We start from the raw sequence: 12,059 nt of genomic DNA on the forward strand, positions 1-12,059 counted from the left end.
TCCACTAGGTAAAGAAATATATGCCACCGTTTTGGCATTCAAATACTATGAAAGGTGGAGAACAAATACTAGAAATTCAGATCCCCTAAACTTCCTTTAAACTTGGAATATCAATAATTGTGGGGCATCTTTTTGGGGATACCACTAATACTCCTTTACATGTGAAAAAATTAATTCTAGGTGCATGGTGGAGGCTTGGGGTCTGCTGCAGCAACGCACCACTAAGATAAACGTGGAAGAGCTATGAAGAGACATGTATGACATCTGTCGGGAGATGGGACTAGTGGGAGACTTCCTGAAGCTGCCTTTCACAGACTCTGAACAAGGAAGCGTGGGCAAGAAAAAACCTGAATCCCCTCTTTGCCAAGAGACGAGGCAGGATCATCATGTATGTTTTAAAATGTGTTATTTCTCATAGAAGGGTTTGGAGAATTTCTTACGGAATCATGAAATTCTTCTAGTCCGGCATCTGCAGCGTGCCAACTGTGTGCCAGCACTACAGCTGAGCCAGGCGAGGAACGTTCATCTCATGGTAAGCGTAAAAGTCCTGCCAAGTGTGCCAGCTTCTCTCAGGGGTTACTAACTGGTTTAACAGCACTCAGTAAGAATCCTGCTTTCTTTATCACACCCTTCTTTGAACTACTTGGAATAAGCCTCTGCACCTTACGTTACGGCTGAACCTAAAAGTTGAACAAAATGTGTCACTACTCCAAAGCTTCCCCGTGCAGTTGGAAATTCAATGTTCCAGGCTGTTGTTGACTCCACTTCAAAGAGTTTGTTTGTGTCTGAGGATTAAATAAGTATCTTTCCTGTCAGCCACTCCTACCATTCAGTTATTCAGCGACATACATTGTGTAAGGTTTGGATTATTGGAAGTTGTTTGGGTCACTGTGGAATGAAGAGTGTGTTGTATGTCATCCCTTGTACCTTGCACGCAACTCTGGGTGCCAATCCACAGGCAAAATGTACACTATGGGTTGTTCTTTATATTATTTGCTCAAGTTATAGCATGAGCTCTGCAATTCCACGACTTTCATTTTACCACTTTTAGGACTGAAAATCTTACCTAACTTCTGTATCTCAAAATAGCCAGGTCAAATTTTGATTTATGGGAACTTCTGTTGTGGTTCTGTGATCCATTGGGTGGTTTTGTGGAACCATAGTTTTCCAGGGAAGCAAAGTTATGGGGTGGGTTTGGAAGGTTTAGGGCCTGCAATTGAAAGCTTCCATCCAGGGGGAAGGGGTGTGTAGGGGGCTTTCTCTTCCCTGTTTTAATCCTCACTTCCTTTTGTCCAACGTAACCCGCCGTTGCCCTGGAGATTCAGTCACCTCGGGCAGTGGCGTTTTGGGAAAAACAAGGGAAAGGCTGCTGTTTTGTCAGCCATATGAAACTTGTGGGTGCTGACAGGTGGGTCAGGCTCAGGTTCTGCAGAGTGCCGGCATGGTTTTAACTTAAAGTTGTAGCTTCTGTTATTATTCTAGTCTTCCTTCCACTTGGCTCAAAATACCGGGTGGAGCTGGTGTGCGCGGATGGGCAGAACTGGCTGCCGCTCTGTGCCGTGGGTGTATTTTACTGCACCTGTAGAGGAAACGTATTCACTAATTGGAAACAGCACCGAGAGTTCCGTGCAATGAACTGCTTGTAATTATTTACCTTCTTGCTTTACGCTTCTCGTTCATCAGAACGATTGTGATCCTCGCTGGGGGCAGGGGGCAGCTGCCAGAAATTCTCTGTCAGCAAAACATGGCAAGATCCTTCCTCGAGGTCAGAGGCAGCTGGCTGTAGAGAGAGCCAAGCCTTACCATCTGCCTTCATCCGGACCAAGAGGAGGTAAATTTTGGGGGGGAACATAACGCACAACTCCCCATCACTTTGATTACACAAGGCTGATCGTTTTTCCCTCTTGCTTGACAGCCGCAAGACCAAAGCCATTCTCAACAGTAACAGGACAAGCTAATGCAGGAGATGTGCCTCCAAGAGCACCTTTCAGCAGTCGTGTACTGGCCAAAGTTAGAGAGTTATGGGTAGGAAATGAGCAGAAACCCACCTGAGAGAGAGATTTTCTGTTATGTGGTGTTTGTTATGCAAAATACATATGTTTATATTATGTTAAATGTGTTTAGAGAATTTAAGAGAGCTGAAACTAAAACAAGGATTACCATCAAGCTATTGGTGTATGGATCTGGATAGACTTGATTGTGTGATCAAATAGTAACGTTTTCCCACTTGCTGAACATGTTTCTGCCTCTTTTACGTAACCACAGGCAGAATGATAAAGAGCAGAAAAGAGGCCAGTAGTTGTCAGATGATTTTCCTACAGGTGGTATGGCCAAATCACCCTCAATTCTGGTATATTTGGACTTGAGGGCAATGAAGGTCACTTACTGTCCTTCTCTGCTCTCCTTTTGTCACGAGAAAAGACCAAGACCTTGGACAGGTCGTACTACAAGGACATGCCCAGCGTGCAAATCAGGCCGCAGATAATTAAGCAGTTTAATCCCCCATCAGAACTTCTTCTCATGGAAGATGACTCTCAGGGTTGTCAGTGCAATCAGTTTATTTGCTGCAATTTCATCCCTTCCCATGTAGACAACCATAAATAGCTTCTGGTGGGGAAGAAACAAGCTCCAGGCAGGAGCCAATCCATAGTTTCTTGTGAGTTGTTGGGCCCTGCCTGAAACCTCTTGGTCTAGGCCAATCGGAAAATACTATGAGAGAATAGAATTTCACGTAGTAAGATTGCCTTTGTTTCTTATGTTGTTGGTACTTTTGTCTTCTGTGCAAAACTTGCAGGTTTCCATCGCAGGAATGCTGTTCTCACCAAAGCAGTCAAGAGAATGAGTGCCTTTGAGATTCCTGGAGAGAAATGTTCTGCGGTTCCTTGTGAATTACAGCTGTTCCTCAAATAAAAAGCGTTTTCCAATGCACTGTGCCGTGTGGGTGACCCATACGTGAGGTAGAGGGAAAAATGCAAGTGGCGGTTCCTGATGAGCCTGTTGGTTCAGGTCACCCACTCCTGGGCTGTGCATCACCCGGCATGGCTCAAGTGCAGGCTTATCCCACAGCAGCCATGGGTGTGGTGTGCCTTGCTGTTGAACTTGGTTTAAACCCAGACTAAACCACGACTTATTAGTGAAAGCCCGATTGCTGGTAGTTTGATACTACAATTGTAATGTTAATGCACAGAAAGAGAGGGATGCAGGAAGTAGGTGTGTGATTTCTGTGAACACCGACAGCACAAGCGTAGATGACCCTAGGAATCCAGGGCACAGGAAAAGCTTTGCTTCTGATCCAGCCTATTGGTCTCATAGCAGCTTCCTGAAGGACGATAATGACATGCTAATCTCCGCAGGATCCAACAGTGACGTGGGCCAGGTAAGATTGGAGTCAAAGACCCAGCTGGAAGCAGCTGTCAGTAATACACAGTTGTGGGTCAGTCAGTTCGTTTATTTCCCATTATTAACATTTATGTAAATGTAATGCAAATGACCGGCATTTATCACTTTCCTGGTCTGAAGCATTGGCTAGATTTTATCTACATTTGTGGCATCGTGGAACTGAGTGCTACTTTCAAGTGGGCTTGCACTTCTTGCAAGGCTGGGTGCCCGCTGTGTGCCAAGAGCTCCTCAAAGCCACCCACACTCGGGAGAACAACAAGCAGTGCCAGGTGGGATTAGCACAAAGCCACGCTAATGGAGTAAATGGGTCGCACTGATCACCCAGCGGGCTCGAGTAGGAAACCCCAGTGGCCCAGGAGTCTTGGAAGTGACCATGGACTGGCCAGAAGGCAAAGACTTTGGAATATCACCAGAGGAGGGGGTGCCATGTGCTGAAGAGGCCCCACTGTATAACAAACTGCCAGAAAATGAGAAGCAATACGCCCTGTTCACTGATGGGACCTGTCACCTTGTGGGGAAGCACCGGAGATGGAAGGCTGCTGTATGGAGTCCTATAAGGCAAGTCACAGAAAGTGCTGAAGGAGAAGGTGAATGGAGCCAGTGAGCCAGTGTGCAGAGGTAAAGGCCATCCAGCTGGCCTTAGACATCCCCGAACGGGAAAAGTGGCCCGTGCTCTCTCTCTGTACTGACTCCTGGATGGTGGCAAATGCCCTGTGGGGGTGGCTGCAGCAGTGGAAGCAGAACAACTGGCAGGGCAGAGGCAAACCCATCTGGGCTGCCGCGCTGTGGCAAGATATTGCTGCCCGGGTAGAGAACCTGGTTGTAAAGGTACGTCATGTGGATGCTCACGTCCCCAAGAGTTGGGCCACTGAAGAACGTCGAAACAACCAGCAGATGGATCGGGCTGCCAAGATTGAAGTGGCTGAGGTGGATCGGGACTGGCAGCATAAGGGTGAACTCTTTCGAGCTCGGTGGCCCAAGTCACCATGGCAGGTGGTAAAGCCCTGCTTTCCTGGCAATGGCTAAACACCTGCCTGCTGGTGGGAAGCAGTGAATGAACTCCTTGCTTTGCGCTGCTTGCATGCGCACCTTTTGCTTGAACTATTGAACTGTCTTTATCTCCACTCACAAGTTTTCTCACTTCTACCCTTCTGATTGCCTTCCCCATCCCACTGTGAGGATGTGAGTGAGCGCCTGTGTGGTGCTCAGCTGCCTACTGGGGTTCTACCACAGCAGTGACTCCGTTAGACTCGCTCCATCCCAGCACGCTCAGGTTGTGGCGCTCTGTTTCTTCTGGTGCCCTGTCCTTGCTGCCACCTTCTGCACATTTCCACTCTGTGCTCCATGAGCAAGTCCCTGCTCCTCCAGGCTGCCTGGCACAGCCCTTGCTTGACTTTCTGCCCACTGCAACGGGACATTCTTGTGACATGAGGAGGGGATCCCTGACAATCAGGCAGCTGCTTGGGGCATCCTTGTCCCTCCAGGATGGCTCCAAGGACATTCTTTAAGGAAGATCCCTGCACAAGCCCAGATCTGGTCTTCTCAAGACCAGGATGGACTGCCACAGTTTGTTTTGCTCACTTGTATCAGAGTTTTCATCTCCATCGCCCTTTCTCTGCTCAATTCTGGCATGTCACGGCCCCTTAAGGGCCACAGTTGCCTTCACAAGGGTCTTGGGAAGGGTTGCCTGGGTCCCATGTTCTTCACTTGCAGAACAGCCTCTTTCTTCCATGAGGGCTGAGTCAGAGGCCCGAGAGGGGTAAGTTCCCTCCAAATCCACTGCTACAAGCATCAGCCCCAGAGGGCAATGAGCAGCAGGAAGGAGAAGCAATGCAGTGGAGAATCACCTGGTGAAAGGAAGAGCTCTGGGGGTCCAGTTCTTGGGGTAGAGTCTCCAGGAATGAGATACAAAAGGAGTCCCAGCCATGACTCCTTCCCAGCCTGTTCCTGCTGGCTCCCTGGTGTCCTCTTTCACCAAGGGCAACCTCACACCTTTTCTGGAAAATCATCTCGGATTTGCACAGGAGCCTGCAGACCTGCCAAACCGCAGCTTCTCACATCCAGATAAAAATTCTTTTCCAGTTCTGAGCACAAACAGTTTTATAAACAGTTGGGAAAGGCCTCAACCACCGCCTTGTTTCTCATTGCCTTCCCTGAACGCTCTCTGCCAGCCAGACATAGTGCCCGGTGCTGCCTCCCAGCTGGGAGCCAGTCACCCTTCAGAAGAGGCCTGGGGCTTCCTGAATTGTCCGTGTGTGTCCTCCCACCTCCCTGGCTCCCTCCGGAGCTCTTAGGGAGCATTATTGTTCACAATAGGAGCCGTAGGACCATCTCTTCTGAAACGTTTCTCTCTTTATCTCTTCTGCGCAGGAACAATAAGCACAGAAGCGCCCCAGATACATCAGAAGAGAGAGTGACGTGCCAGTGAAAATCAGGGGAGCTTCCCTCAGGATGGAGGCTTCCTGGCAAGAAGTGTCTCTTGAGAAGGGATCCAGCTGCTACCACTCTCTGCAGAGGGAAACCAGCAGTGTCCGTGCCACCCGAGGGCTCAGGGTATGAGTCCTGCAAGACCACCCTCCAGCTGACCCTTGCTAGAGAAGTACTTGAGGATGGGGTATCGTGCCTTCTCTTACAAACACTGATTGAGGTGGCACTGCCTGCAGTGCATTCCCAGAGTGGCTGCCAGAGATGTGTGGCCCCTGCCCTGCACCTCACAGCAGGAATGCATTGGAATCAGTGCTGCTGCCACTAATAACAGTCACCGTGCCATGTGCTTACAGATTTGGTTTTCTTCCTGATGGTGATGGTGATGGTGATGGTGAACTCCAGCTCTCTCATTTTCTTCCTGTCACTCACTCTTACTTGACAAGGCAGAGGTAGTCTGTTGCAGGCCTAAGCAGGCCGGCCTCTGGGACAGAGTGAAAATTGAGTTGTTCTCTGAAGTTTCCACTTTCTCAAACGGCTTCAATAAGACTTTGTCGACGTCCTCACCTGATTCCAGGCACTTACCTCCTACCACGATGTCGCCCCAGCTGGCCTCTCCTCTGACCCTCACGCACAAGGGCTCACGCAGCCTGTCCCCCATCCCACAGAGGCTCTCCCTTCATCCAGGCAGCGCCTTCACACTGCGGGAACCCCCTCCTGGGCTTTCCTGCCTGTCTCTTCTGAAAAGGCTGTACCCCCATTGCAGCACCCCAAGCTGCGTGACCTGTCCCACCAAACCTCAGCAGGTATCGCATCAATGCCATGGACCTGTGAGAGCACGAGGGGCTCCAGCCCCTCCTCCCCGTGCCCCACGCTGAGAACGTTGGTGCACACGTGGGCTCTGTGCCAGCAAGGCCAAGCTCAGCCTTGTCAAAGCTTGAAGGCCCGAGACCCTGTGTGAGCAAAGGCTTTCCCTCAGAGCAGAGACGTGCTGCAGCGAGTGGCAGGCGGCAAGGTCAGGGTGAAAGGGGGGGCTCACAAGGACAGCAAAGACGGGTTCCCCCAATGGCTGAGAGAAACCCAGCTGGGCTCTGCACCTCTGGCAGGAGGGGGCTTTGCTGTCTGTGGTGCCTCTTGCAGCCCCTGGGGCCTGTGGCAGATGCAAAGCTGATCTCCAGGAGGGCCAAGGGGCTGCTGAAACTGTGCTTGGCGATGGGCATCCTGTGATGCAGGCACCTTGTGGAAATGCTTGGCCTGTTCCTTGAGTGTACCATCAGGGGTGCGAGCAAAGGATGGGGTGAGAAGAAGCAGCAGAGGCTAAGAGAGCTGGCACACGAGTGGAAACCCTGATGTGACGTGGCTCGTATTCCTGCGTTGCCGGCACCGACTGCACAGGCACGGGACAGACGCTGCCTCGCTGCAGTGGTGGGAACGCGTCACTTGCTGACAAGGGAGGTCTGTCACGTACCGACCGTGAACAGGGACAGCTGCCCGGTAGGGCCCGCACTGCCCTACCAGCTGCACGCTCCGGTTGTTCTGGGCAGCTTTGGTATCGAGGGAACACTACAGGCCTGTGTTTGGCCATGACATGCAGCAGCTGCACTGGGTGGGTGTAGGCACTTCAGGGAAGCCCATGAGAAACCTTCAGGTTCAGTCAGTGGAGACGGACAGCTGACAGACAAGAGGAAGGGAAAGCCTGAGCTGTCCCGGTGGCACAGGACTCCATTTGCTCCGATGAATACCTCTGTCAGCTGCCCTAAACATACTGAGGAGGGACAGGTCTCCCTGTCCTTAACACGGGCCTCTGCGGTCATTCCATTTGGGCCAAAGAATTGCCCACCAGCCCCCAAGGCGACGCCCCCAGAAGCTAACTTGTCCCTAAGAATTGCTTCCTTGCAGTTTGCAGTCACCTGCACGTGTCTTGCACCACCTCTGGCACCTCAGATGTCACCAGGGATCTGCACCTGAGCAAACCACTCCTGGCCTCCATCCCCATTAACCAGCATGGATGCTTAGAGAAGGAGTTCACAGGTGACTTGAGGCAAGAAGAATCCCACATGCTGTGGGTCCGTGGGTGTGTGTTGGAGGAGCTGAAGCCACCTCCTGCCTGAGGGCTGCTACGGAGAGCTGAGACGCCTGCATGAGCTCAGCTGGATCCCTGCCCCACACAGGGGAGGCATGACCCCCTTCCCGTCACTGCCATCATGTCCTGTCGGAGAGTGGGGCAGGAACAGGGGCTTCCAAAGGGCAACATCGACACCTCCCACAGACCTGCACACCCTGGTTGGGCAACTCCTGCTGCCGGACACAGTTTGTTCAGTGCTGAGAGAGGGACAGTCGGTGCTGACATCAGTCTGCTTCCAAGTATATTCACAGCAGAGCCCCTCCTGCCCCTCAGGAGCTGTCAGCCCTGGAGCCCCAGGGACACCTGGAGGGAGCCGCGAGGGGCAGAGAAAGGGCTGCCTGGGGCTGGGCCTCTGCTGCTGAGCTGGGCTGGGCTCCTGGGACAAAGGCAGCTGCTGGCAATGAGGCAGCGCTGCCGAGAGACAGCTCTGCCCAGGAGCAGCTCCTCTGCCAAGCGCAGCAGGGCTGAGGGCACTGCCTGCAGGCACCGAGGGCAGAGGAGCCGGGCAGGGAGAGGGGAAAGGCAGCCTGGGCTGGGGGGATGCTGGGAGCTGACTGCAGGGAAGGATCTTCACAGCCCTCTGCATGGTAAGTCTCTGGGTGGAGGAGAATGTAGCTGGTGTTCTGGGAGGGATATCCAAAAGCTGCTGCATCCCACAGCATAGGTGACCCTTGAGGAGGACTCTCACAGCTGCCCTTGCACAGAGGAGGAGGACGTGATGAGGAGCAGCACTTCCCTGCGGCACTGTCAGAAGGACAGGGCACGGCGGCTGCCTTCGCCCGGGGATGCTGCAGGGCTTTGCAGGCACGTGTGCAGGCAGGGGTGCCCAGGGCTGTCCTTGCGAGCAGGGTCCCTGCGCCCCAGGGGTCTGTGTGCTGGGGCAGGGACTCTGCCGCCTGCCAGGCTCAGCACTCAGCCTGCCCGGGGAGCTCCCCACAGCGCTGTGGGGACAAGCTGTGGGTGGAAGGAGTGACCCTGGCAGGGCAGGGTCCTTCTGCTGTCCGGAGGGTGCAGCGTGGGTCAGGGCTGCTCAGGCTTCTCCATCAGCCTGAGGACATTTGCAGAGGGTCATTTGAAAGATGGCAGTCAAGGTCGGGGGTTTCCTGAAAGGGAAGAAGTCTGTGCTTTGTGTCTTCTCTTCCTGGTTGTCTGGGTGGGCAGTGGGAGGTGGGAAGTTGTTTCTCTGCTCTGGCGTAGGCACTGAGACCCCTGTTCACGTTAGGACCTGTCTGAGCTGCTCCTTAGCCCCCGCACGCACAGAGCTGTGCCTGGGCAGTGCCCTGCTGCCAGGAGGTGTCTGCAGGGCAATACTGTAGGGGGGGACCCAGGCATCTCCCTGCCATCCTCTGCAGTGCAGATGCTGTCCCTGGAGAAAACCCTTGTCTCCCCCACACCCACAGAGCAGAGCCTGTGCTCTTAATACACTGGGGCCATTGCCAGGTGTTGCCCTTCCAGTAGCCCTCCCAGTAGCCTGACCACCAAAGATATTTGTTTTGTGAGGCTGGCAGTGATCTCAGCCTCTCTTCAGGACGTAACAAATGTAGGCGATGGGAGTCTTGCCTTGGGAGGTGCTGCTGGGCTGCAGGCTGCCCCCCAGCAGGGCAAAGCTCTCCATGGCATCTCTGTGCTGTGCAGGAGCCCCATGGAGATGACGCCTCACTGCTGAGGCCATGGAAATGCTGCTGGGTGGCTGTATGTGGGCAGGTGTAATGAGCCCCCTGTGCCCCTGGCTGGGAGGGCAGAGCTGAGATCCTCCTCTCGTATGATGAGGTTTGGAGGGGTTTGGAGATCTGCACTCCGAAACTGGATTCCTCTGCTCCCAGCAGCATCCTGTTTCTTTTGGAGGGAACACCCGAGTGCAATAGTCCTCCAGCTGAAATACCTCATCTAGTAGGTGGGTCACCTGGTCATAGAAGGAGATCAGGTTGGTGAGGCAGGACCTGCCTCTCATGAAGCCATGCTGGCTGGGCCTGATCACCTGGTTGTCCTGCACATGCATGGTGCACTCACTCAAGATGAACTGCTCCATATTCTTCCCCGGTACCAAGGTCAAGCTGACAGGCCTGTACTTCCCTGGATCCTCCTTCTGTCCCTTCGTGTGGATGGGTGTCACATCAGCAGTCCTCCAGTTGCCTGGGACCTTTCCTGTTACCCAGGACTGCTGATAAATGATGGAGAGTGGCTTGGCAAGCTCCTCGGCCAGCTCCCTCAGCGCTCTCAGGTGGATCCCATCCAGCCCATTAAACATGTGATTGTCCAGGTGGAGCAGCAGGTCATAATCTCCATCCTCCTGGATTACTGGGGGTCAGCACAGGGCAGCTGAGATCAGGGCTGATGCAAAGGCTGGCTGTCTTCACTTGGCACTAAGGGAAAGTCCTTTTGCCTCTCATCACCCACAAGATTCCACGTGTAGCAGAAATGCCAGGGATTTCTGCATTCAAAGTGCTCCTCACCTGTGGTGGGCAGCTGGAACAGAACACACAAACCAAAATCCCTGCAGCTCTGCTCTACACTCAGGTGAGTTGGGAGGGAAAATTCTAAAAAGTTCTTTGATATCATGATGGATTTAATCTGAGATCAACCCATGGTCCTATTACCCGGTTGCAGTAGGACAGGACTTACTCATGCAGAAGGGCGGTTCTGTAAGAAATGGTATAGTTTTTTCTCAAAGAAGTCTGCCCTAACCTCTCACTTCCTTTATCTCCTTGTTCAGTGCTCCTCACCCAGAGGCAGCAGATGTCCAACAGCAGCTCCATCACACAGTTCCTCCTCCTGGCGTTCACAGACACGCGGGAGCTGCAGCTCCTGCACTTCTGGCTCTCCCTGGCCATCTACCTGGCTGCCCTCCTGGGCAACGGGCTCATCGTCACCGCCATCGCCTGCGACCACCGCCTCCACACCCCCATGTACTTCTTCCTCCTCAACCTCTCCCTCCTCGACCTGGGCTCCATCTCCACCACTCTCCCCAAATCCATGGCCAATTCCCTCGGGGACACCAGGGACATCTCCTACGCAGGATGTGCTGCACAAGCCTTTCTGTTTGCCTTTTTGATATCAGCAGAGTTTTATCTCCTGACGGTCATGGCCTACGACCGCTACGTGGCCATCTGCAAACCCCTGCACTACGGGACCCTGCTGGGCAGCAGAGCTTGTGCCCACATGGCAGCAGCTGCCTGGGCCGGTGGGTTTCTCAATGCTCTGCTGCACACGGCCAGTACATTTTCACTGCCCCTCTGCCATGGCAATGCCCTGGAGCAGTTCTTCTGTGAAATCCCCCAGATCCTCAAGCTCTCCTGCTCAGACACCTACCTCAGGGAGGTCGGGGTTACTCTGGTCAGTGCCTGTGCAGCATTTGGGTGTTTTGTTTTCATTGTGCTGTCCTATGTGCAGATCTTCAGGGCTGTGCTGAGGCTCCCCTCTGAGCAGGGACGGCACAAAGCCTTTTCCACGTGCCTCCCGCACCTGGCCGTGGTCTCCCTGTTTATCATCACTGCCATGTTTGCCTACCTAAAGCCTCCTTCCATCTCCTCCCCACCCCTGGACCTGGTGGTGGCAGTGCTGTACTCGGTGGTGCCCCCAGCAGTGAACCCCCTCATCTACAGCATGAGGAACAAGGAAATCAAGGATGCTTTATGGAGAGTAATCCAATGGATGCTGCTTCACTGAATATAACCTGCCTCCCCTCCTCTGCACAGTTTCAGAGTTTATCTTAGAGCACGAGTCTGCTTTTTGCTGTTGTGATAATCCAACTTTCTAATTTTCTGGGTTTATACTCCTACTGTTGAGGTTTGATCCTGTTGTGTCTGACCCTTGCACAACACCCTGTCAGGTGTGGCCTCTCTGCTTGCAGCTCTCCAATAAAAGGGTATCTCCCGGCTGCAGTGCCTGAAGGCTGGCCTCTTCCTCCAAACCTGCTTCCGAGAAAATGCCCAAGGAATTGGTCTTTTAAAGTTTCTGCTCTCCTTTTGTTCTGAGTGGTTTTGGAGTTAAGGTCTTGGTAACGTTGGGTTCCACTGGATTAAAGGTTCTGGTTTTAAAGGCTCTCTTCTTGGTGTCCAGTTGCAGCGGAGATGGTCCATGAGCGCCCCATTACTTCCTCAGGTTGCTTCAT

The 12,059-nt window shown here is 53.0% G+C and overlaps 1 protein-coding gene and 1 long non-coding RNA gene across 2 annotated transcripts; both read left to right on the top strand.

The window, feature by feature from the left end:
• Window positions 1-428: 428 nt before the first annotated feature.
• Window positions 429-2,922, top strand: LOC135311167 (uncharacterized). The gene is made up of 4 exons (XR_010370983.1): window positions 429-532; window positions 1,684-1,831; window positions 1,916-2,025; window positions 2,795-2,922. It is a non-coding gene; the product is annotated as an uncharacterized LOC135311167 (long non-coding RNA).
• Window positions 2,923-9,989: 7,067 nt separating this feature from the next.
• On the top strand, window positions 9,990-11,614 carry LOC135311144 (olfactory receptor 14J1-like). Its single transcript, XM_064440284.1, has one exon. It carries the CDS (start codon window positions 10,685-10,687, stop codon window positions 11,612-11,614), a length of 930 nt encoding a protein of 309 aa, XP_064296354.1. The 5' UTR covers window positions 9,990-10,684.
• The last annotated feature ends 445 nt before the right edge of the window (window positions 11,615-12,059 follow it).

This window comes from Phalacrocorax carbo, unplaced genomic scaffold, assembly GCF_963921805.1.
Source record: "Phalacrocorax carbo unplaced genomic scaffold, bPhaCar2.1 SCAFFOLD_54, whole genome shotgun sequence".
Taxonomy (NCBI): Eukaryota; Metazoa; Chordata; class Aves; order Suliformes; family Phalacrocoracidae; genus Phalacrocorax; species Phalacrocorax carbo.